At 37.9% G+C, this 26,567-nt stretch overlaps 2 protein-coding genes across 2 annotated transcripts in view; one reads left to right on the top strand and one right to left on the bottom strand.

Annotated features, from left to right (window-relative positions):
• Window positions 1-1,579: 1,579 nt before the first annotated feature.
• On the bottom strand, window positions 1,580-21,203 carry LOC133621800 (beta-1,3-N-acetylglucosaminyltransferase lunatic fringe-like). The gene is made up of 8 exons (XM_061984164.1): window positions 20,855-21,203; window positions 11,445-11,493; window positions 11,251-11,353; window positions 7,495-7,657; window positions 7,341-7,426; window positions 7,103-7,262; window positions 3,998-4,071; window positions 1,580-3,805 (listed from the first exon to the last, which is right to left on the bottom strand). Exons 1-8 carry the CDS (start codon window positions 21,191-21,193, stop codon window positions 3,751-3,753), a joined length of 1,029 nt encoding a protein of 342 aa, XP_061840148.1. The 5' UTR covers window positions 21,194-21,203; the 3' UTR covers window positions 1,580-3,750.
• The window catches only part of LOC133621962 (neuropeptide Y receptor type 2-like), a 159,011-nt gene continuing 147,883 nt past the window's right edge, over window positions 15,440-26,567 (top strand). Inside the window, exon 1 of the mRNA XM_061984458.1 lies at window positions 15,440-15,560. The gene's annotated coding sequence lies outside the window, so the exon portion shown is untranslated. The remainder of the gene's footprint in view (window positions 15,561-26,567) is intronic.

The following is a 26,567-nucleotide window of genomic DNA, read 5'->3' as shown; positions in this document are numbered from 1 at the left end:
TTTTGTTATTTACTATTATAGTTTTTATCTGAACTATTAGTTTTTATGTTATTTACTATTATAGTTATGTTAACTATTACAGTTTTTATTTTATTTACTATTATAGATTTTACGTTAATTAACTATTAAAGTTTTTTCTTAATAACTATTAGTTTTTACATTAACTATTATAGTTTTTACATTAACTATTATAGTTTTTACATTAACTATTAAAGATGTTATGTTAACTATTATAGTTTTTGTTATTAACTATTATAGTTTTTATGTTAACTATTACAGTTTTTATGTTATTTACTAATATAGATTTTACATTATTAATTATTATAGGTTTTACGTTAATTAACTATTAGAGTTTTTGGTTATTAACTATTATAGTTTTACATTATTAACCATTATAGTTTTTATGTTATTAACTATTATAGTTTTACATTATTAACCATTATAGTTTTTATGTTATTACCTATTATAGTTTTTACGTTAACTATTACAGTTTTTATGATAATAACTATTAAGGTTTTTGCGTTAACTATTAGTTTTTATTAACTATTATAGTTTTTATGTTATTAACTATTATAGTTATTACATTAAATATTACAGTTTTGATGTTATTTACTACTATAGTTTGTACGTTAATTATTATAGGTTTCACGATAATTAAATATTATAGTTTTTATGTTATTAACTATTATAGTTTTGACATTAACGACAAAAATTTTACATTATTAACAATTATAGTTTTTTGTTATTAACTATTATAGTTTTTACATTAATTAACAACAAAATATTTTATGTTAACTATTATAGTTTTTATGTTATTAACTATTACCGTTTTTGTTATTAACTATTGCAGTTTTTATGTTATTAACTATTATAATTTTTATGTTAACTATTATAGTTTTTAAGTTATTAACTATTATAATTTTTTTGTTATTAACTGAAAGTTTTTACATTAACTATTATAGTTTTTTATGTTATTAACTATGATAGTTTTTACGTTAATACTATTAAAAATGTTTAAATTATTAAGTATTAGTTTTTTTATGTTATTAACTATTATAGTTTTTACATTATTAGCTATTCAACTTTTTATGTATTAACTGTGATAGTTTTTACGTTAATGCTATTAAATTTTTTATATGATTAACTATTAGTTTTTTAAATGTTATTAACTATTATAGTTTTTCCGTTACTAGCTATTAAAGATTTTATGTTATTAACTATTATAGTCTTTCTGTTAACTATTACAGTTTTTTATGTTATGAATTATGACAGTTTTTACATAAATATTATTATAGTTTTTAAGTTATTAACTATTATGATTTTAACGTCACATAGATGAAATAGTTGGCCATTTTTAGTTACAAGATTTAAAGTTTAGTGAGTACATTTTGACCAACGATTTACCGCGATGCATTCTGGGATAGCTCGCTTGCAAAGGTGTTTATGTAAGCTTTGGTAGTCATGCTTGTGACATGGTAGAAAATGTGTTTCCTTTTGCAGCAAAAGACTCAGAAGATGTGAATTTTAATGACAAAATGTATTTTTTTTAAAAACAAACACAGTCATAAAAATATACGATACATGATTTTTATTAGCATGAACAATAAGATCCAGACACTGGACATGATTTTAACACTTGATGACTACAAGACGACTTAATATGAGTCATTGGTCTGCAAAACATCAACAAGCATTGGAGAAGAACACAAATACGACAAGAATCTGGAAGGTTCCATTCTTACCAAGATGCAGCTTAAAAGAAAAGAAGCCACCAAAAAACAAAAACAGCACATATTTTCTCCCCAAGATGTCTTCTTCCACTGACGGAAGAACAAAAGCTGGCAGTGAGGAAGACAAAGGAGCGTTTCAGCGCGGTGAAGGACGGCGACAGCTGAGGACGAGGCGCACGAGAAGAACAGCTGGGAGAATCATCTCAATCCTTACCGCGGCACAGCTGCACCACCACGCTAGTGAGTTAGCCACCGGCTACTGTGGACGTTTTTATGGCGAATTATTAAAAAAATGCTAAACACGCTAATGTCAACTGTGTTCCTTTTTAAGCCTAAAAACTAACTAAAAACATGTCAACAACCACTTTCTAAGATCGGCGAGACAAATGTGGGTGCGATTAGTTTACGTTTCTTTGTTTTATGCTAACAATACTGCTAACTGTGTAGTTGTTCTGATTTTTTTTTTTACAATGACAATGTTATTGTGGAAAGGGAGTGTGATCGGCGCGCTTGTAGGAGTAAAGGTCACCGCCTCTGTCCATGGTGCTGAAAACATGGCATGTGCTGATGGCGAGACACAGCTGGCAGATGATTTAGATTGTGCAGGTGGTACGTGTTAATCTAATCATCTGTTGTCTTTAACAGTGAGCGGCAGGAGGAGGAGGACAGGTGAGACTGAAAAATCCTGGACAACATACATTAAACCTTCGTTTAACCCGGCACAACTGGCTTGCAGAGTGTATATCCGTGAGTCTGTGAGTACGCAAAGCTTACAGTTATTTATAATGATTTTTAAAAACAGCTGTAATGTGCATGCCAGGCCACTAGATGGCGCTGTCCCCATTGGTCACATGTTCACGCCGCTATCTAAAATTCTGCTTTAAAAAAACCGCAAATATACTGCTGTCATTTAAAGGAACAAAATGTATTTATTCAGTCAAAAACCATAATTAGCTTCTTCAGCTAACCGCTTGGACATTTTTCAAAGATCGTGCGATTACTTTGTAAAACCTTCTTTTACACTTGACATTAGCCGTGCTGTTAGCTTCTTGCTCTTTCAATGCACACGTTTTTAAAGGTTTTTCTTTGAAGTTAAAAACCATGCTATCTTACTCAGTCTTGAATTATCGAGACAATCCTACGTTTTTTTAATGCTACTGCCTGTTGTAGTTTGGACGTTTACATTGGAAGTTTTCATGGTTACACGATGTCGGAATAGTAAAAATTAGAGATGTCCGATAATGGCTTTTTTGCCGATATTCCGATATTGTCCAACTCTTAATTACCGATTCCGATATCAACCGATACCGATATATACAGTCGTGGAATGAACACATTATTATGCCTAATTTTGTTGTGATGCCCCACTGGATGCATTAAACAATGTAACAAGGTTTTCCAAAATAAAATTAAAAAAATGCCAACATGGCACTGGGGGGTGTATATTGTAGCGTGCCGGAAGAGTTAGTGCTGTAAGGGATTCTGGGTATTTGTTCTGTTGTGTTTATGTTGTGTTACGGTGCGGATGTTTCCCGAAATGTGTTTGTCACTCTTGTTTGGTGTGGGTCCACAGTGTGGCGCATATTTGTAACAGTGTTAAAGTTGTTTATACGGCCACCCTCACTGTGACCTGTATGGCTGTTGACCAAGTATTCCGATATCACATTTTAAAGCATTTATCGGCCGATAATATCGGCAGTCCGATATTATCGGACATCCCTACTTTTAACACCTTAAAAAGTTGTCGAAATGAATTAAAAAAAAAAGAGGCTGTAATGTGCATGCCAGGCCTCTAGTTGGCGACATCATTCTCCCAGTGATTGTTAAACAATTGCCAAAAAATTTGTGATTTTCCAAGCTCCCAGTTGTGGTTGTTGTGTACAAAACAAAACCAAAACAAAAGCTTTTTATGTGTTCTGTTTGGTAAAAAAGTCCCAAAAAGGTTTCCTTCATGCCGGCAGCCTTCACCGTGTCCTGGGGACGAGACGTGGGCCAGGGTGCGGCAGACGAGGTGCGATAATCAGCGGCGGCACCAGGGGGTGTCAGGGTACAAGGCACAATGCACACACAGGAACCTGCAACGGCAGGAAGAGTGAGTCACTAAGTCTGCACGGCGCCGTGGAAATGGACAACAAAGGCAGGAAGTCGTGAGCAAAGTCAGATAAGGCCAGCAAATGGACATGAAAATTGAAGTTTAAAAAAAAAAAAGGTAGGAGTGGAACACGCTTATGGCGTCAACATAAGCGGTATTTAGCAAAAAAAGTTACCTGGTTGGATCTTGCTGCCGTGAAAATGGTCCTCTCAGGTCCACGGTGTTCTTGCCGCTGTAGCTCAGAGTCACCTGACCAATCCACACCACTCATTAGGGTCCATCCAGGGTACGATATCAGTTATGTGGACGATACAGCTTTTGATACTATCGTTAACAACACTTTCTAGCTCGAGACAAATTGGGCCTCGACGCAACGTGGCGTCCTGGCCAGCGGCTAACGTCCCTCCGCGGAGCCAAGCTGTTCCTAAGCCTCCGTGGCGGAAAATAAAGTATCATTATCACCGGAGGACGTGGAATAGTGAAGTTAATTAATTAACTTGTATTATTGTCTACATATGGTGAATGTTTATACTCGTCAAATCAAACCACCGAGTTTAATTAAATAGTGGTGTTTCAGTTTGAGCACATAAATAGAAAAAGTTAAAAAGTTAAAGTACCAATGATTGTCACACACACACTAGGTGTGGCGAAATTATTCTCTGCATTTGACCCATCACCCTTGATCACCCCCTGGGAGGTGAGGGGAGCAGTGAGCAGCAGCAGTGGCCGCACTCAATTTTTGGTGACTTAACCCCCAATTCCAACCCTTGATGCTGAGTGCCAAGCAGGGAGGTAATGGGTCCCATTTTTATAGTCTTTGGTATGACTCGACCGGGGTTTGAACTCACAACCTCAGGGCGGACACTCTAACCACTAGGCCACTGAGTAGGTTAAAGCCCCTTAATTTGATATTCGCAGACGGATTGGATGACTTCTCGTAGGAAAAGAGGCTCTAATTGGGACTCGGGAATGCAAAAGTGATAACCCTATGCTTGAGAAAAGACGACCTGTCTAGCTCGCCGCCAACATTTGAGTTATGACTTAAGGCACTTACACACCAACATCTCCTTTTATGGTCAGGATGTGCTCTCCTGACTTAGCACACACACCCAGAGACAGGAAGGAGGAATATAAAAACTGATGGTTAGGAGTCCTTTTTTTTGACCTAGGCTCCTCTGGATACTGCAGACCTGTTTAATGACGCTCGCTTGTAATAAAGCAACTTTAGGTTCAGTAAAGTATCTTTTGATCCAGCCGCACTCCTGTGTCGTCCTTCTGTGCGGACGAGGATGACAAGACCAGAAATACACTTCAATAGCTAAACGCGCTACACCGCATAGCAGGGGTGTGAATCTTTGGGCACCTAGCAGATCCCATTCCTGGGGTTGACGATTTAATTGAGAATCGATTCTCAATTCAAACCGATTCTCGCAAAGTATTATTTGATAATATAATTATAATTACACTTTTTTAAAACAGGTTACAGGTAATAAAGCAAGTATGCTTGGTAGAAAACGCTTGAAAGTGCATTACATTTACATTAGATTTGCCATAGACAGGCTACGATTAGCATTAGCGATTTTACATGGCGACCTCCAAATCTGGTAATGAAAACTACGACGAAGATGAATGCTACAGTTAACAGCCGGTGTGTAATAAGCACAATACATGCAGCATAAACACTTTGTAGGGCGCAACATGGAAAAAGCTACTTCCTAGTCAGACAACATAGTATTGATAGACTGTACTAAGGGTGTCCAAACTACGGCCCATGAGCCAAGTGAATAAAAAAAGGAAACTTGCCCGCAGGGAGATTGCATTCATTACAAAAGAAGGCCTTAGTGCCATGGTGTCTCCATCACGTTGACAATGTGACTAAGTCAAGTCAATGACCTTTAATTATACATTGAGCAGAAAAAAGTGCAGCATTCACTTATATGACCCATTGCAAACAACCTTCCCTAGTCATGTTGCAAAAAATAAAATAAAAAATAATAATAATCCAACCAACATGGTCACACATAACACAACCTGAACATTGTGGATATTATAAAAAAATCCATCCATCCACCATAAAAATACAGCCATGTAAATCCATTACAAAGCATGATGGGAAAAATGCACACTCCACACTAATATATACGTGTGTATATATATATATACATATATATATATACATATATATACACAAATAAAATAAAATATATATACACACATATACATACATATACATACACATACATATATATATATATATATATATTTATATATATATATATAAATAAAATAAAATATATATATACACACATATACATACACACATATATATGTATACATGTTAGGTCAGGAAAAAACACAGAGGCTGTTTCATCACTACAAGACTGTTTCACAGGTTTCCCTGCTCTAAAGGGAATTTTTATATATAAAAGATATATATATATATATATATATACATATATATATATATACACACGTTGGGAGGACTATGTCTCCCGGCTGGCCTGGGAACGCCTCGGGATTCCCCGGGAGGATCTGGACAAAGTGGCTGGGGAGAGGGAAGTCTGGGCTTCCCTGCTTAGGCTGCTGCCCCCGCGACCCGACCTCGGATAAGCGGAAGAAGATGGATGGATGGATGATTTTATATGTAAAAAAAAATATATATATATATATATATATATATATAAATCCCCTGAAGAGCAAGGAAACCTGCGAAACAGGCTTGTAGGGATGAAATAGCCTGTGTTTTTTCCTGACCTAATGTATATTCTGCTGTACGACTATATATATATATATGTATATATATACACAGACATACACACACACACACACACACACACACACACACACACACACACACACACACACACACACATATATATACATAGTTACTTTACATGCTGTTGGATTTTGGCCCTCGACTACATTTTTTTAACCCAATGTGGCCCCTAAGTCAAAAAGTTTGGACACCTCTGGCCTGCACAGTGCTGCCATCTAATGCTTTGGTAGTGCAACTGCATCGCAAACGAGACTGAAATGTTGTAGTAAAACAAGATATAACAACTGTAACGCACAGTTAGCATAATCATCTCATTTTTAAATGTTACATTAAAAAAATAAAATGTTACTATCACACAAATAACATTTAATAATACACACTAAAGTACCAAAACATGTATCGGTATTGGTGCCATGTCGGTTATTAATTTAGGAATTTTTAAATTAATTAAAACATTTTTCTAGTCCTAACATTGCTCTCCTGGTGTTAAGGTGCGTGACTCACCTGTTGGTGCAGGTGTGACAGCAGCGCCAGGCTCTCCAGGTGGGAGTGGAACAAGGGCGAGCGGGTGAGGCCGACGCCCAGCAGCGCCCCCACGATGAAGCCCACCGCACAGTCGTCCGGGAGGCGGATGCGCTCGGCAGTCGCCACGAAAGCGCCGTCACTACACCCATGACAAAAGTCCCGTGAGAGAGTCGGAGCGACGGCAAACGTCACACAGGTGAGGGTGAGGCGGGCGTACCTGGCCCAGGGTCGCATGCTGAGGGCGAGGCTGCGGCTGAGACAGAAACCCGCGCCTCCGGTGGCGAACCAGAAGGAAACCTTGGTCTGGACAACGACAACATGAGTCTACCAGCATCCAGTACGTTTCGACTTTTAGTATCCGTCTTGTTTACCGTTTCTGTGGCGTCGCCGCCGCCGGACTCCTCGGAGGCCTCCAGGGGGCGCTCCAGGCTGGGCCGCCCGATGTAAACGTCTCCTGTGCTGCTGTGCTGAGACAGCAGCCTCAAGAGGGCGCCCACATTCAGGTAGTTGTCGTCGTCCACGTGGCAGAACCACCTGCCAAGTGTCACATTGAGGAGTTGCCATATGTTAGCACTTTATTAGCGGTTATCACATTTGCTCCACATTAGCTGTTAGCTTTTACAATACATTAGTACCGTATTTTTCGGAGTATAAGTCGCTCCGGAGTATAAGTCGCACCGGCCGAAAATGCATAACAAAGAAGGAAAAAAACATATATAAGTCGCATTTGTTGGGGAAATGTATTTGATAAAAGCCAACACCAAGAATAGACATTTGAAAGGCAATTTAAAATAAATAAAGAATAGTGAACAACAGGCTGAATAAGTGTACGTTATATGAGCATACCTGCCAACTTTTGAAATCAGAAAAACCTAGTGTCCAGGGGCCGCAGGCCCCGGTAGGTCCAGGACAAAGTCCTGGTGGGGGGTTCAGGGCTTCGCCCCCCGACGCAAAATGATTATTAGCATTCAGACAGGTTAAAATGTTGCTAAAACCATCACTTTTCTATCAATCACAGTGACTTTTCAAAACAAAAATATTACAGCAAAAATCATATGGGTTGATTGACATGTTTATTCTGTAAGCTAACTTCAATAGTTTGAAATTATTTTGACAGTTAATGCCAGTTATCCTGTCAACCTTTCACAAGACTTCAATTTGTTAATTGAAAGTATAAACAGTATAAACACTTTTTACAGTAAACAAATGGTAAAACAGTACTAAACAATTCCATTAAAAAAAAAATTGGTGTCATTATTCACTTTCTGTCCAAGCTTGTATAATCTACTGCCTTGTTCAATTGTAAAAAATATTCTGTGCCTAAAATTCACATTTCTATCACAATTATCATACTGTAAACATGGTAAGCTAACTTCATTAAAATTAATAGTCCTGTCAATAGCATGGAATTACAATTCAAATGTAGTTTTTTTGTAAGCCTTTCAAAAGAATTCAAAATATGAAAAATTAATGAAAATTAATTTAAGCCATCAGACACTTGAAAAGTGGCACATCACATCTCTAATGTAATCATTTTAACTTTTCAACAGAAATAGCACTGCAAAAATATTAAGGACATACTTCTGTATTTTGGTAGTTATGCTATCAACATTTAACAAGATTTCTTCAACTTGGACTTGAAAGCATAAACAGTATAAACACTTTTAACAGTATAACAGTACTAAACAATTCCAATAGATAACATTGGTGTCATTACCTTTTTTTGGCTAAAATCCGAAAAACGTTGAAAGTTTTCCACTTGTATCGCTAGCAACGGCATTAGACTTGTGTTTTTTTGTCCCAACGTGGTCTTTTACATCGCTAATTCCTCCGTGTCCGATCGAAAAATCTTGTCTGCACAAGGTGCAATTCGCGTAGTTTTCACCCTTTTTGGAACGGATAATTATTCCCGGATAGGCTTTTGAATATTCTTCACGGAATGACTGCAGTTTTCTTTTCGGTTTAAGACTCGTTTGCGATTTTTCTCCGGCTGATTCCATGATCGTTCGCTCGTTTGGAAACAATGGCAACAGGTGCCTCGTGCTTGGCAGCGGTGCTATAAATAGCCTCGCGCATAGCATTCGGAATGGCTCGATAGGAAGTTACGGGAAGCAGTGTCGATTGTCATTGTTGTTACGCGATTCCGTGAATAAAACTTTAAAAAAAATTTTTTTTTTAATTAATGAAAAACCGTATTTTTTATCACTGCAACCGTAACCCGGAATAGGTTGATGAAAACCGTACTAATTACGGGAAAACCGGAGTACTTGGCAGGTATGTATGAGGCATAAATAACCAACTGAGAATGTGGCTGGTATGTTAACGTAACATATTATGGTAAGAGTCATTCAAATAACTATTACAAAAATACCGTATTTTTCGGACAATAAGTCGCAGTTTTTTTCATAGTTTGCGACTTATACTCAGGAGCGACTTATGTGTGAAATTATTAACACATTAGCGTAAAATATCAAATAATATTATTTATCTCATTCACGTAAGAGACTAGACGTATAAGATTTCATGGGATTTAGCGATTAGGAGTGACAGATTGTTTGGTAAACGTATAGCATGTTCTATATGTTATAGTTATTTGAATGACTTTTACTGCAGATTTTACAACATGTTAGCGCTTAAAATGTACGACACACAGGAAAGTGCTTATTTAGGACACACTAGCAGTTAGCGTATTGACTGCACGGTAGCAGTAAGTACGCGTATCACACATTGGCAGTTAGCTTTTACAACACATTATAAATAATGCTAACAGTTAGCATGTGTCAGGTACCAAGTTATATGACTCTGAGATGTACGGCTGCAAATTTAGCAAAAATGTATGTTAGCATGCCAATGTTGGCAAGCTAGCATGCTAACATTAGCATGCTAACAGCATATGCCAAGTACCAAGTTATATGACTAATGAGAAAAGGGTTTAAAAGTTTGCCAAAAAAAAAGTTAGAATGCATGACACATGCTAACAGTTAGCATGTGTCAGGTACCAAGTTATATGACTCTAAGATGTACGGCTGCAAAATTAGCAAAAATAAATGTTAGCTAAATGCAAGCGAGCATGCTAACAGCGTATGTCAAGTACCAAGTTATATGACTCAAGAAAAAAGGGTTTAAAAGTTTGCAAAAAAAAGTTAGAATGCATGACACATGCTAATAACTAAGTTATATGAGTGTAGGGTGTACGGATGCAAAATTAGCAAAACTAAATGTTCGCAAGCTAGCATGCTAAAATGAACATGCTAACAGCATATGTCAAGTACCAAGTTATATGACTCAAGAGAAAAGGGTTTAAAAGTTTGCAAAAAAAAAGTTAAAATGCATGAAATTTGCTAACAGTTAGCATGTGTCAGGTACCAAGGTATACGACTCTGAGATGTACGGCTGCAAAATTAGCAAAAATAAATGTTAGCATGCCAATGTTGGCAAGCTAGCATGCTAACAGCATATGTCAAGTACCAAGTTACATGACTCAAGAGAAAAGGGTTTAAAATTTTGCAAAAAAAAAAAGTTAGAATGCATGACACATGCTAATAACTAAGTTATGTGAGTCTAGGATGTACGGCTGCAAAATTAGCAAAAAAGGTTAGCATGCTATATGTCAAATACCAAGTTATATGACTTATACATTTATTTATGTTTTAAAATAAGTTTAAGAAAATTAGGAATCGATTTAGAATCAGGATGAATAGAAACGTGAATTCCATTCGATAGCCGGGGGCTTTTAGCTCGGTAGTTAGCACGCTTTCCTCCCGTGCCCCACGAACAGTGGGACAGTGGCTTAGTGATTAGAGTGTGCGCCCTGAGATCGGTAGGTCGTGAGTTCAAACCCCGGCCGAGTCATACCAAAGACTATAAAAATGGGACCCATGCTTGGCACTCAGCATCAAGGGTTGGAATTGGGGGTTAAATCACCAAAAATGATTCCCGGCCGCGGCCACCGCTGCTGCTCACTGCTCCCCTCACCTCCCAGGGGGTGAACAAGGGTGATGGGTCAAATGCAGAGAATAATTCCGCCACACCTAGTATGTGTGTGTCTATCACAGGTCTATCACGACTATCATGGGTACTTTAACTTTAACTTAACAAACACAACGCAGCCCAAAGACTTGACTTACTTCCGGTCGGACTCGAGGAAGGCGTCGTACTCCGCCGCCATTTTGCAGGAGAGCGCTTGGCGGCTGTGAGCGGCGGAGCAGTTGGTGTTGATCACGTGACCTCCTGGCGCCGGCAACACATGAAAAGACATCCTTAATGGTTTGATTGGCCCACTTCCTGTAGATAACGCCGGGCGTGCGTGCGTACAACTCACCCATCCTCTTCCTCAGCAGCGCGTCCTCCCCGTCAGTGAAGACGTACGTCTGCAGCACAAACACACCACTGTCATGTTTACACGCGGCGTGAAGACCAACACTCAGTCCCTGCTGAGGGGGTCAAAAGTCAGCGTGCACTCACAGGAAGTAGACGCTAACCTTTTTCCTGCAGGCCGTTTCCACTAACCCGCTTTTTCCTCCACTGATGCAACTTGCTGCGCTCACATTAAAACCTTCATTGGCGAGCCCAACTAACACATGAACTTTGAGAAATAATAAACATCACTTATATGCACGACGACAATAATAAGAAGGTGGAGTCAATTCCACACTGACAGTATGGATCAAATTATTCAACCCAAAAAAGTTACCAATAGGTTTTCATCCAGGCCCCTGAGATGAGATTGCAAAGTATAGAAATGACAGCAAAAATGTTTTTTTGAATGAAAGAAGGTGCTGTTCTAAATGTGTCCACTGGATGTCGCCATAGCAAGTCATAGCAAGCGCATGACTTCAGAGGGGGGCGGAGTTATGTTGGCTGTCAAGCTCGCAGTTATGGGCCGTGTTTAACTATGACGGGGGTCGGCAACCCCCGGCTCTAGAGCCGCATGCGGCTCTTTAGCGCCGCCCTAGTGGCTCTCTGGAGCTTTTTCAAAAATGTATGAAAAATGAAAAAAAAAATGAGGGGGAAAAAATATGTTTTTTGTGTTAATATGGTTTCTGTAGGAGCACAAACATGACACAAACCTCCCTAATTGTTATAAAGCACACTGTTTATATTAAACATGCTTCACTGATTCCAGTATTTGGCGAGCGCGGTTTTGTCCTACTAATTTTGGCGGTCCTTGAACTCACCGTAGTTTGTTTACATGTGCAACTTTCTCCGACTTTCTAGAACATGTTTTATGCCACTTCTTTTTCTGTCTCATTTTGTACACCAAACTTTTAATGTTGTGCGTGAATGCACAAAGGTGAGTTTTGTTGATGTTATTGACTTGTGTGGAGTGCTAATCAGACATATTTGGTCACTGCATGACTGCAAGCTAATCGATGCTAACATGCTATTTAGGCTAGCTATATGTACATATTGCATCATTATGCCTCATTTGTAGCTAAATTTAGTTTCCTTTAAGTCCTCTTAATTTAATTTATATCTCATGACACACTATCTGTATGTAATAAGGCTTTTAATTTTTTGCCGCTCCAGACAGATTTGTTTTTATATTTTTGGTCCAATATGGCCCTTTCAACATTTTGGGTTGCCGACCCCTGAACTATGAGTATATATATGAATATACAGTACATGTATATATCATACATTAACGATATATTTTTTTACATAAGCTGCAAAAAAAAATTGAAATTTTACTTTAAAAACTGGCAGCTCAGTCACCAGAATTTTACAGTAAAAGCAGTGTTTTTTTGTTGTTGTTTTTTTACAGCATATAAAAATATTGAATAAATGGAATGGAAAAACAATACTACTGTTTTTACTGTAAAATTCAGTCAACAGACCTGTCTTTAAAAAAATATGTTTTACTGTGAAATATTGTTGTTTTAATCGCTTTTTTTGTTTGTTTTTTAATGTTTTAGTGCAGGGGTCCCCAAACTTTTTGAGACGGGGCCCGCATTGGGTTAAAAAAATTTGGCCAGGGGCCGGGCAGTGTGTGTGTGTGTGTGTGTGTGTGTATATATATATATACACAGGTAAAAGCCAGTAAATTAGAATATTTTGAAAAACTTGATTTATTTCAGTAATTGCATTCAAAAGGTGTAACTTGTACATTATATTTATTCATTGCACACAGACTGATGCATTCAAATGTTTATTTCATTTAATTTTGATGATTTGAAGTGGCAACAAATGAAAATCCAAAATTCCGTGTGTCACAAAATTAGAATATTACTTAAGGCTAATACAAAAAAGGGATTTTTAGAAATGTTGGCCAACTGAAAAGTATGAAAATGAAAAATATGAGCATGTACAATACTCAATACTTGGTTGGAGCTCCTTTTGCCTCAATTACTGCGTTAATGCGGCGTGGCATGGAGTCGATGAGTTTCTGGCACTGCTCAGGTGTTATGAGAGCCCAGGTTGCTCTGATAGTGGCCTTCAACTCTTCTGCGTTTTTGGGTCTGGCATTCTGCATCTTCCTTTTCACAATACCCCACAGATTTTCTATGGGGCTAAGGTCAGGGGAGTTGGCGGGCCAATTTAGAACAGAAATACCATGGTCCGTAAACCAGGCACGGGTAGATTTTGCGCTGTGTGCAGGCGCCAAGTCCTGTTGGAACTTGAAATCTCCATCTCCATAGAGCAGGTCAGCAGCAGGAAGCATGAAGTGCCCTAAAACTTGCTGGTAGACGGCTGCGTTGACCTTGGATCTCAGGAAACAGAGTGGACCGACACCAGCAGATGAAATGGCACCCCAAACCATCACCCAACCATGCAAATTTTGCATTTCCTTTGGAAATCGAGGTCCCAGAGTCTGGAGGAAGACAGGAGAGGCACAGGATCCACGTTGCCTGAAGTCTAGTGTAAAGTTTCCACCATCAGTGATGGTTTGGGGTGCCATGTCATCTGCTGGTGTCGGTCCACTCTGTTTCCTGAGATCCAGGGTCAACGCAGCCGTCTACCAGCAAGTTTTAGAGCACTTCATGCTTCCTGCTGCTGACCTGCTCTATGGAGATGGAGATTTCAAGTTCCAACAGGACTTGGCGCCTGCACACAGCGCAAAATCTACCCGTGCCTGGTTTACGGACCATGGTATTTCTGTTCTAAATTGGCCCGCCAACTCCCCTGACCTTAGCCCCATAGAAAATCTCTGGGGTATTGTGAAAAGGAAGATGCAGAATGCCGGACCCAAAAACGCAGAAGAGTTGAAGGCCACTATCAGAGCAACCTGGGCTCTCATAACACCTGAGCAGTGCCAGAAACTCATCAACTCCATGCCACGCCGCATTAACGCAGTAATTGAGGCAAAAGGAGCTCCAACCAAGTATTGAGTATTGTACATGCTCATATTTTTCATTTTCATACTTTTCAGTTGGCCAACATTTCTAAAAATCCCTTTTTTGTATTAGCCTTAAGTAATATTCTAATTTTGTGACACACGGAATTTTGGATTTTCATTTGTTGCCACTTCAAATCATCAAAATTAAATGAAATAAACATTTGAATGCATCAGTCTGTGTGCAATGAATAAATATAATGTACAAGTTACACCTTTTGAATGCAATTACTGAAATAAATCAAGTTTTTCAAAATATTCTAATTTACTGGCTTTTACCTGTATATATATAAATAAACATGTATATATATCATACATTAACGATATATTTTTTTACATAAGCTGCAAAACAATTTTGAAATTTTACTTTAAAAACTGGCAGCTCAGTCACCAGAATTTTACAGTAAAAGCAGTGTTTTTTTTAGTTGTTTTTTTTTACAGCATATAAAAATATTGAATAAATGGAATGGAAAAACAATACCACTGTTTTTACTGTAAAATTCAATCAACAGAGCTGTCTTTTAAAAAATATTTTTTTACTGTGAAATATTGTTGTTTTAATCGCTTTTTTGTTTGTTTTTTAATCTTTTGAGTCGGGGCCCGCATTGGGTTAAAAAAATGTGGCCGGGGGCCGGGCAGTATGTGTGTGTGTGTATGTATATACATACAGTCGCGATCAAAAGTTTACATAACCGGAATTTTTTTAAAAACTGGATCTATCTTGCCGATACGCATTTTTTGGCAAATATCAGCGGCCGATCCGATCCAAATACCGGATCGGGACAACCCTATTCCTGTCCCGGTGCTTTTGTTTTGTCAGCATTTCCTGTTTTGAAGTGCCTTTACTTTCTGTGCCTTGTCCTGCCAGCGCACCTGTTCCTCATTAGTTAATTAGTTCTCTTCAGTCCCACCTGGTCTTGTCTTTCAGTGCCGGATCATTTGTCGTCTTTTCAGTGTGCTTGTGTTCTCTTTAATGTGGTTCTTTCCTGCATAGAGTTCCCTATGCTTCCTGTGCACTCCCAGCTGCACTAGTTTTTGAGATGTGGTTTCCAGGCGGGGGCATGTGACGGCCGACCAACCACCACCCTCAGCATCACAACCAAGGTGAGACAAAGTGTGGGTGTGTGTGTGTGATCAGACACAAGTTGAACTTCCCATGAGATATCAGCTGACTTTCCCAGGACTTTTGTCTTTGTGTGTGTGTGTGTGTGTGTGTGTGTGTGTGTGTGTGTGTGTGTGTGTTTCTGCATTTGCCTTAGTCAGCTTTCTTTCACGCATGCACATAGGTGTGCCTGGGAAACAGGTAGAGTGACACCAGCTGATTGTCACACACACACACACACACACACACACACACACACACACACACACACACACACACACACACACACACTATTTAGCCCTCAACAATACCCACCCCTTCCCCAATAGATCGCGTTAACCAATCAAATCTACACGCTCAAGTCGTTACAAACATGTCTTTGCTTCCAAATCCGTCGTACTTTTTCACAGGAGTATGCTGTAAATCAAAATGTACTGTAATACCACAACTAATGATGGTAAAAGTAAAAAAATGACCTTTATATTTCACAGCAATGAACTCTTATTTCACAGTAACACCAACAGATTTTTTTACTGTAAAATAACAGTTCATTGCTGTGAAATATAAGGATATTGTGGTTGTTTTAGTCCATCCATTTTCTACCGCTTGTCCGTTTCGGGGTGAAATGAAATAAGTTGAAATAAGTTTATTTCGGTCATATAATCAACCATCAACCATTTTGTGTGACCAGTTTAACAGTACAGATTAGACATATTTAACAATCATACACATTTACACACAAAAAGAAAAAGAATGACCGAAAATGAATAGGCTGAAGCCAAAGCTTATATTTGCCTATCCCAGGAGTCGGCAACCTTTACCAGTCAAAGAGCCATTTTGACCAGTTTCACAAATTATAGAAAACAATGGGAGCCGCAATTTTTTTTTGAAATTTTAAATGAAATAACACTGCATACAAAGTTTTTTTTTTTGCTTTGTGCTATGTATAAACCAAGCTGCCCATACCTTTATGTGGAATATGAAAGCTGGTGCGGCACGCGGGTTTTAGATGAATGGCTCAGCGTCATGCGTGCCGTGATGGTACAGCATATAGCACCCACTACAGCCAGCGTGCCTGATCAGCCACACGTTGTATGGGGCTTCCGCTTGCTCACATAGGTGACAGCAAGGCATACTTGGTCAACAACCACACAGGTCACACTGACGGTGGCGGTATAAAAAAAAAACTTTAACACTCTTACTAATAATGCGCCACACTGTGAACCCACACCAAACAAGAATGACAAACAAATTTCGGGAGAACATCTGCACTGTAACACAACATAAACACAACAGGACAAATACCCAGAATCCCATGCAGCCCTAACTCTTCCGGGATACATTATACACCCCCGCTACCAAACCCCGCCCACCTCAACCGACGCACAGAGAGAGGGGGGGGGGGGTTGATGTGTGAGGGAGCAGGGTTGGGGTGGGGGCGGGGTTTGGTGGTAGCAGGGGGGGAATTTTGTAATTCTAGTTTAAATTTGTGTGATAAAAATTGTCTACTATTACAACACAAATGATTGTACAAAAAAAAAATCAAGATACCCTTATATTCCACAGCAATGAACTGTATATTTTCTTCCTGAAAACCTGCGGACTTAAAAAAAAAAAACTTGACGTCTAAATGTTATTTTGAGAGAGCAAACTCACTGACGCGATGAATAAAGCCGTCCTGTATGAGTGGTAAATAAAGTCGACGCTTGTGTCTTGCATCACAAAAGGCGAGCGCACTCATTGTTTTACAACCTGAACATAATCTCGCTTCAAAGCAGACTTTTTTTACGACTCAGGAAATCCCCCCCAGTGTGGCCCCTTAAATGACAATAGACTGGGGAGTATGCAGTGACATGGAGCTTGCAATGGCCACCATGTGATACTTCATGTCAACTTGTACTCAAAGGGCAGGGAGCAGCTTCAACAATTGATTCCGTCTGCCAAAAAGGCTGCCGTGCATTTGCCTAATTGCATAATGAAGCATAAATGACAGAGGTGATGCCCACAAAAGTGAGGTGTGTCTGGGAAGGTGTTACACTGGCACTATATTGCCAAAAGTATTTGGCCACCTGCCTTGACTCACATATGAACTTGAAGTGCCATCCCATTCCTAACCCATAGGGTTCAACATGATGTGGATCCACCTTCATTACAGCTTCAACTCTTCTGGGAAGGCTGTCCACAAGGTTGCGGAGTGAATTTATAGGAATTTTCCACCATTCTTCCAAAAGCGCATTGGTGAGGTCAAAAAGGCCGTTTTAATTCATCCCAAAAGTCTATCAGGTTCAGGTCAGGACTCTGTGCAGGCCAGTCAAGTTCACCCACACCAGACTCTGTCATCCATGTCTTTATGGACCTTGCTTTGTGCACTGGTGCACAGTCATGTTGGAAGAGGAAGGGGCCCGCTCCAAACTGTTCCCACAAGGTTGGGCGCATGGAATTGTGCAAAATGTTTTTGGTATCCTGGAGCATTCAAAGTTCCTTTCACTGGAACTAACTCCTGGAAAAACAACCCCCCACCAAATTTCACACTCGGCACAATGCAGTCCGAAATGTAGCGTTCTCCCGGCAACCTCCAAACCCAGACTCGTCCATCAGGAATGTCGCGACTGGATTTGTTGCACAGGTGGCATCCTATGACAGTTCCACGCTGGAAATCACTGAAAGCGGCCCATTCTTTCACAAATGTTTGTAGAAACAGTCTCCATGCCTAAGTGCTTGATTTTTATACACCTGTGATTTATTTATTTGTTTACATTTATTGATTCGGATAGTGTATGTCAGTTATTGTCAAACGGTGGTATGTGTACCACTAGTGGTACATGGGCTGTATCTTGTGGTACGCCAAATAATCAATTAAATATTAAACTATATATACTATACCAGGGGTCACCAACCTTTTTGAAACCAAAAGCTACTTCTTGGGTACTGATTAATGCGAAGGGCTACCAGTTTGATACACACTTAAATACATTGCCAGAAATAGCCAATTTGCTCAATTTACCTTAAACTCTATGTTATTATTAATAATTAATGATACTTATCTTTGTGGAAACACTGATCATCTTAATGATTTCTCACAATAAATATATATAGAAACAGATAAATATCAATATGCAACACTTTATTTTTATATTTTCTCTAGGTGCACATAAAAAAAGAATTTATGGAACATCATTAGTAATTTTTCCTGATTAAGATTAATTTTAGAATTTTGATGACATGTTTTATAATAGGTTAAAATCCAATCTGCACTTTGTCAGAATATATAACAAATTGGACCAAGCTATATTTCTAACAAAGACAAATCATTATTTCTTCTAGATTTTCCAGAACAAAAATTTTAAAAGAAAAGAAATTCATAAGACTTTGAAATAAGATTTAAATTTGATTCTACAGATTTTCTAGATTTGCCAGAATAATTTTTTTTGAATTTTAATCATAATAAGTTTGAAGAAATATTTCACAAATATTCCTCGTCGAAAAAACAAACTAAAATGAAGAATTAAATCAAAATGTATTTATTATTCTTTACAATGAAAAAAATTAATTTACTTGGAACGTTGCTTTAAATTGTCAGGAAAAAAGAGGAAGGAATTTAAAAGGAAAAAAGGTATATGTGTTTAAAAAATCTAAAATCATTTTTAAAGTTGTTTTTTTTCTCAAAAATTGTCTTTCTGAGAGTTTAAGAAGCAAAGTAAAAAAATAAATGACTTTATTTAAAGAAGTGAAGATGAAGTATTTAATGATAAATGATAAATGGGTTATACTTGTATAGCGCTTTTCTACCTTCAAGGTACTCAAAGCACTTTGACAGTATTACCACATTCACCCATTCACACACACATTCACACACTGATGGCGGGAGCTGCCATGCAAGGCGCTAACCAGCAGCCATCAGGAGCAAGGGTGAAGTGTCTTGCCCAAGGACACAACGGACGTGACTAGGATGGTAGAAGGTGGGGATTGAACCCCAGTAACCAGCAACCCTCCGATTGCTGGCACGGCCACTCTACCAACTTCGCCACGCCGTTCCATCACCCTTTCTAGATGTATAAAGATTTGTATTTACAACATTAATGATATATACATACATACTATGCAAATATAAAAAAAGGTAAGCTTTTGGTAAAAAAATATTATTTTTTTGATTGTAATTGGTTTTTAATCTTCATTATTTCAAGTTATTACAGTATGTCTCTATATACATATATATTTTTTCGTTTCTTATGAATTTTGGCCAAAGGGGGCGCATTTCAATTTCTTACACACACTTGTTATTACATATGTTGACCAGAGGGGGAGCACTTTTAAAACCGACACACAGTCACTTTGAAAAATCCCTCCTTTTGGGACCACCCTCATTTTGATATATTTCACCACCAGGGGTGGTGAGACATTCTCCATTAGATGCAGTGGTTTTCCGTATTGGGACCATGATTTATGTTCTAACTTGTTCACACCTCCTCATATGGAAGGTACTTTTCTTTGTTGTCTCAAGAAGGGTAGAAATACAAGAACGAGCACACACACACACTCTTGTATTTTCTACCCTCTTGAGACCTGAAAAATGCCTACCTCTTTAGAACCACCCTTTCTAGATATATAAAGATTTGTGTTTACAACATTAATAATATATACATACTATGTAAGTACAATAAAGGTAAGCTTTTAGTTATTTTGTTTGTAATTGGTTTTTAATCTTCATTATTTTAAGTTTAAAATATTTTCTTGGATTTTCAAATTGTATTTGAGTTTTGTCTCTCTTAGAATTAAAAATGTCGAGCAAAGCGAGACCAGCTTGCTAGTAAATAAATACAATTAAAAACAAATAGAGGCAGCTCACTGGTAAGTGCTGCTATTTGAGCTATTTTTTAGAACAGGCCAGCGGGCTACTCATCTGGTCCTTTACAGGCCCGCGGGCACCACATTGGTGACCCCTAAACTATACTATATACTTCAGTACATTTTCTTTTAGTATTCATCTTGATATCTATATTAGTACAATGTTTATTTAACTTTTATGTGCGGTTATTTTCATTTGATTCAATATTTACGTTTTATTTTCTTATTTTTAAATGCAGTGTTACCGTTCAAACTGTGTGTAATGTTATAGTAGTCAACAATATTAAACATACTTGTTAAATAAAACCACTACCTTGACTTTAATGTATACTTAGGCGTGCTACGCTACTGTATTTGAATGGTAGTCATCATGGTGGTTTGAGAAGCACTGGTGTATGTCAAGGTTGACTAAATAGTTGGACAAAATGACAAATACGGTAAAGAGACTCACGTTTTGCATATTTCTGGAGATCCAAGTGTCCAGAAGGAGATCCAGCCTGCTGCGGTGGTATTTACTGCTGCTTTTCACCGCAACGAACAGGTCGCCCGGGGAGAGAAGCTCCACAGCCCGGGGCGGGGCGCTGCTCCGCGCCGGCCCGCTCACGGCTCTCCTCTCCCGGGTCAGCTGTCTGAAGTAGTCCGTGAAAAGCCCGCGCGTCGCCGGAGGCTCCGCCGCGTGTCCGTCGGCGAGTAACCCGCACACCAGCAGGGAGGCGAGCGCGACGCGAAGTCCCGCTGGGCCGGTGGACCTCCACATGGCGGCAACGTGGAGGACTTTACCCGACTTCATTCATCCGAGAGAGTCGAGCTTGTGCATCGACGAAGGGCCCATGGCGGGTTTATTTCACTGAGTAGGCGGGGCTTGATCGCAGGGAACCAATGGCAGTTTTGAGCGCCTGTTAGAGGGCGATGGAAAAAGGCGGAGACGCTCCTTTAAAGACCCGGGCTTGTCCAGGGGTCGGCAACCCAAAACGTTGAAAGAGACATATTGGACCAAACATACAAAAAACTAATCTGTCTGGAGCCGCAAAAAAGGAAAAGCCTTATATAAGTGTTATAATGAAGGCAACACATGATCTTTAAAAGTCTTATATAAGTGGTATAATGAAGGCAACACATGACGTAAGTGTCTATATTAGCCTACTGTCAAAATGACTTTAAAAGTCTTATTTAAGTGTTATAATGAAGGCAACACATGATGTAAGTGTCTATATTAGCTACAGTAGCCTATTATCAAAATGACTTTAAAAGCCTTATATAAGTGTAATAATGAAGGCAACACATTATGTAAGTGTCTATATTAGCAATAGTAGCCTACTATCAAAATGACTTTAAAAGTCTTGTATAAGTGTTATAATGAAGACAACACATGATGTACCGTATTTTCCGCACTATAAGGCGCACCTAAAAACCACAAATTTTCTCAAAAGCTAACAGTGCGCCTTATAACCCGGTGCGCTTTATTACGATTAATTTTCATAAAGTTTCGATCTCGCAACTTCGGTAAACAGCCGCCATCTTTTTTCCCGGTAGAACAGGAAGCGCTTCTTCTTCTACGCAAGCAACCGCCAAGGAAAGCACCCGCCCCCATAGAACAGGAAGCGCTTCACCCGCCCCCGGAAGAAGAAGAAAAAACGCGCGGATATCACCGTACGTTTCATTTCCTGTTTACATCTGTAAAGACCACAAAATGGCTCCTACTAAACGATCCGGTTCATAAAAAGACGCAATCTCTCCATCCGCACACGGATTACTACCGTATTTCACAGCAACTGAACCGCACTGTGGAACGGGAGCACGTACGGTGAATATTCGCTCCACAGGGAATGAGAAGTCATCCTTCACTGTGGTTCTAGCTTGCCATGCTAACTTCCACTCATGGTGATATTCAAAAGGAAGACCTTGCCAAAAGAGACCTTTCCAGCCGGCGTCATCATAAAAGCTAACTCGAAGGGATGGATGGATGAAGAAAAGATGAGCGAGTGGTTAAGGGAAGTTTACGCGAAGAGGCCGGGTGGCTTTTTTCACACAGCTCCGAAGGCGAACACACCTTCACTAAGACGGGCAGACAGCCTCGGACGACATACGCCAACATTTGCCAGTGGATCGTAAATGCCTGGGCAGATATTTCGGTCACAACTGTGGTCCGAGCTTTCCGGAAGGCAGGATTCACAGAACAACAGCGACACTGACTCCCGATGACTTCTACGAGACGGAACCGGCCATTTTGGATACCACGCTTGCGCAACTTTTCAATTCGGACACCGAAGACGAAGAATTCGAAGGATTTACGAATGAAGAATAACTTCAGAAGGTGAGCGCTATGTTTATTTTGTGTGTTGTGACATTAACGTTCGAGCAACATTATGTTACTATTGCTCTACACCATTTTGAATTTTACTATGTTTGTGATTGCACATTTGCGTACATTTTGGGACAGAGTTGTTAGAACGCTGGTTTTCAATATATTATTAAAGTTTGACTGAACTATCTGACTGTTTTTTTGACATTCACTTTAGCGCAGCGTTTTTTTGACATTCACTTTAGCGCAGCGTAGGCGCGGCTTTTAGTCCGGGGCGGCTTATTGGTGGACAAAATTATGAAATATGTAATTCATAGAAGGTGCGGCTAATAATCCGGTGCGCCTTATAGTGCGGAAAATACGGTAAGTGTCTACATTAGCAATATTAGCCTACTATCAAAATGACTTTAAAAGTTCTATATAAGTGTTATAATGAAGGCAACACATGATGTAAGTGTCTACATTAGCAATATTAGCCTACTATCAAAATGATTTTAAAAGTTCTATATAAGTGTTATAATGAAGGCAACACATGACGTAAGTGTCTATATTAGCTATAGAAGCCTACTATCAAAATGACTTTAAAAGTCTTATATAAGTGTTATAATGAAGGCAACACAAGACGTAATTGTCTATATTAGCTATAGTAGCCTACAATCAAAATGACTTAGTCTTATTTAAATGTTACAATGAGGGCAACACATGACGTAAGTGTCTATATTAGCTATAGTAGCCTACTATCAAAATGACTTTAAAAGTCTTATATAAGTGTTATAATGAAGGCAACACATGATGTAAGTGTATATATTAGCTATAGTAGCCTACTATCAAAATGACTTTAAAAATCTTATATAAGTGTTATAATGAAGGCAACACATGATGTAAGTGTATATATTAGCTATAGTAGCCTACTATCAAAATTACTTTAAAAGTCTTATATAAGTGTTATAATGAAGGCAACACAAGACGTAAGTGTCTATATTAGCTATAGTAGCCTACTATCAAAATGCCTTTAAAAGTCTTATGTAAGTGTTATAATGAAGGCAACACATGATGTAAGTGTCTATATTAGCTACAGTAGCCTATTATCAAAATGACTTTAAAAGCCTTATATAAGTGTAATAATGAAGGCAACACATTATGTAAGTGTCTATATTAGCTACAGTAGCCTATTATCAAAATGACTTTAAAAGCCTTATATAAGTGTAATAATGAAGGCAACACATTATGTAAGTGTCTATATTAGCAATAGTAGCCTACTATCAAAATGACTTTAAAAGTCTTGTATAAGTGTTATAATGAAGACAACACATGATGTAAGTGTCTACATTAGCAATATTAGCCTACTATCAAAATGACTTTAAAAGTTCTATATAAGTGTTATAATGAAGGCAACACATGATGTAAGTGTCTACATTAGCAATATTAGCCTACTATCAAAATGATTTTAAAAGTTCTATATAAGTGTTATAATGAAGGCAACACATGACGTAAGTGTCTATATTAGCTATAGAAGCCTACTATCAAAATGACTTTAAAAGTCTTATATAAGTGTTATAATGAAGGCAACACAAGACGTAATTGTCTATATTAGCTATAGTAGCCTACAATCAAAATGACTTAGTCTTATTTAAATGTTACAATGAGGGCAACACATGACGTAAGTGTCTATATTAGCTATAGTAGCCTACTATCAAAATGACTTTAAAAGTCTTATATAAGTGTTATAATGAAGGCAACACATGATGTAAGTGTATATATTAGCTATAGTAGCCTACTATCAAAATGACTTTAAAAGTCTTATATAAGTGTTATAATGAAGGCAACACATGATGTAAGTGTATATATTAGCTATAGTAGCCTACTATCAAAATTACTTTAAAAGTCTTATATAAGTGTTATAATGAAGGCAACACAAGACGTAAGTGTCTATATTAGCTATAGTAGCCTACTATCAAAATGCCTTTAAAAGTCTTATGTAAGTGTTATAATGAAGGCAACACATGATGTAAGTGTCTATATTAGCTACAGTAGCCTATTATCAAAATGACTTTAAAAGCCTTATATAAGTGTAATAATGAAGGCAACACATTATGTAAGTGTCTATATTAGCTACAGTAGCCTATTATCAAAATGACTTTAAAAGCCTTATATAAGTGTAATAATGAAGGCAACACATTATGTAAGTGTCTATATTAGCAATAGTAGCCTACTATCAAAATGACTTTAAAAGTCTTGTATAAGTGTTATAATGAAGACAACACATGATGTAAGTGTCTACATTAGCAATATTAGCCTACTATCAAAATGACTTTAAAAGTTCTATATAAGTGTTATAATGAAGGCAACACATGACGTAAGTGTCTATATTAGCTATAGTAGCCTACTATCAAAATGACTTTAAAAGTCTTATATAAGTGTTATAATGAAGGAAACACATGATGTAAGTGTCTACATTAGCAATATTAGCCTACTATCAAAATGACTTTAAAAGTTCTATATAAGTGTTATAATGAAGGCAACACATGATGTAAGTGTCTACATTAGCAATATTAGCCTACTATCAAAATGATTTTAAAAGTTCTATATAAGTGTTATAATGAAGGCAACACATGACGTAAGTGTCTATATTAGCTATATTAGCCTACTATCAAAATGACTTTAAAAGTCTTATATAAGTGTTATAATGAAGGCAACACAAGACGTAATTGTCTATATTAGCTATAGTAGCCTACAATCAAAATGACTTAGTCTTATTTAAGTGTTACAATGAGGGCAACACATGACGTAAGTGTCTATATTAGCTATAGTAGCCTACTATCAAAATGACTTTAAAAGTCTTATATAAGTGCTATAATGAAGGCAACACATGATGTAAGTGTCTATATTAGCTATAGTAGCCTACTATCAAAATGACTTTAAAAGTCTTATATATGTCACGTGGGGGTCGCATATTTATGCGGGATCGTTCCTCCGATGCAACACGGACACTTTGGACGAAAGGGTGCAGGTAGGATTTGGTTTATTTAACTTAAATAGTAAATGGATACAAACAGACAAAAACAAAACAAAAGGAAAGCGTGCTGTTCGCACGAGAAGCTAAAACAAAAACTTACTTAGCACCGGAATCAGGAATCAGGAATCAAGACCAGGAATAAACAAACGTGACTGTTGCATACAGCAAACATGGAAGCCAGGACGAGTGAACAGAAAAGCAGGCTTAAATAGTGTCTCTTGATTAGGCACAGGTGTGCTTCCCGAATAACAGAGGCAGGTGAAAATAATACGTAACCATGGTAACAAACTCAAACAAGGAAGTGCACAACCAGGAACTGAGGGAGTCCAAAACTAACAGAACATAACTAAACTAAAGATGATCCGTAACACGGATCATGACAATATAAGTGTTATAATGAGGGCAACACATGACGTAAGTGTCTATATTAGCTATAATAGCCTACTATCAAAATTACTTTGAAAGTCTTATATAAGTGTTATAATGAGGGCAACACATGACGTAAGTGTCTATATTAGCTATAATAGCCTACTATCAAAATTACTTTGAAAGTCTTATATAAGTGTTATAATGAGGGCAACACATGACGTAAGTGTCTATATTAGCTATAATAGCCTACTATCAAAATTACTTTGAAAGTCTTATATAAGTGTTATAATTAAGGCAACACATGACGTAAGTGTCTATATTAGCTATAGTAGCCTACTATCAAAATGACTTTAAAAGTCTTATATAAGTGTTATAATGAAGGCAACATATGATGTAAGTGTCTATATTAGCTATAGTAGCCTACTATCAAAATGACTTTAAAAGTTCTATATATGTGTTATAATGAAGACAACACAT

The sequence above is a fragment of the Nerophis lumbriciformis genome, linkage group LG25 (genome assembly GCF_033978685.3).
Source record: "Nerophis lumbriciformis linkage group LG25, RoL_Nlum_v2.1, whole genome shotgun sequence".
Lineage (NCBI taxonomy): Eukaryota > Metazoa > Chordata > Actinopteri > Syngnathiformes > Syngnathidae > Nerophis > Nerophis lumbriciformis.
Note: the sequence above shows the minus strand (reverse complement) of the source record. Positions and strands in the feature narration are given on the sequence as shown.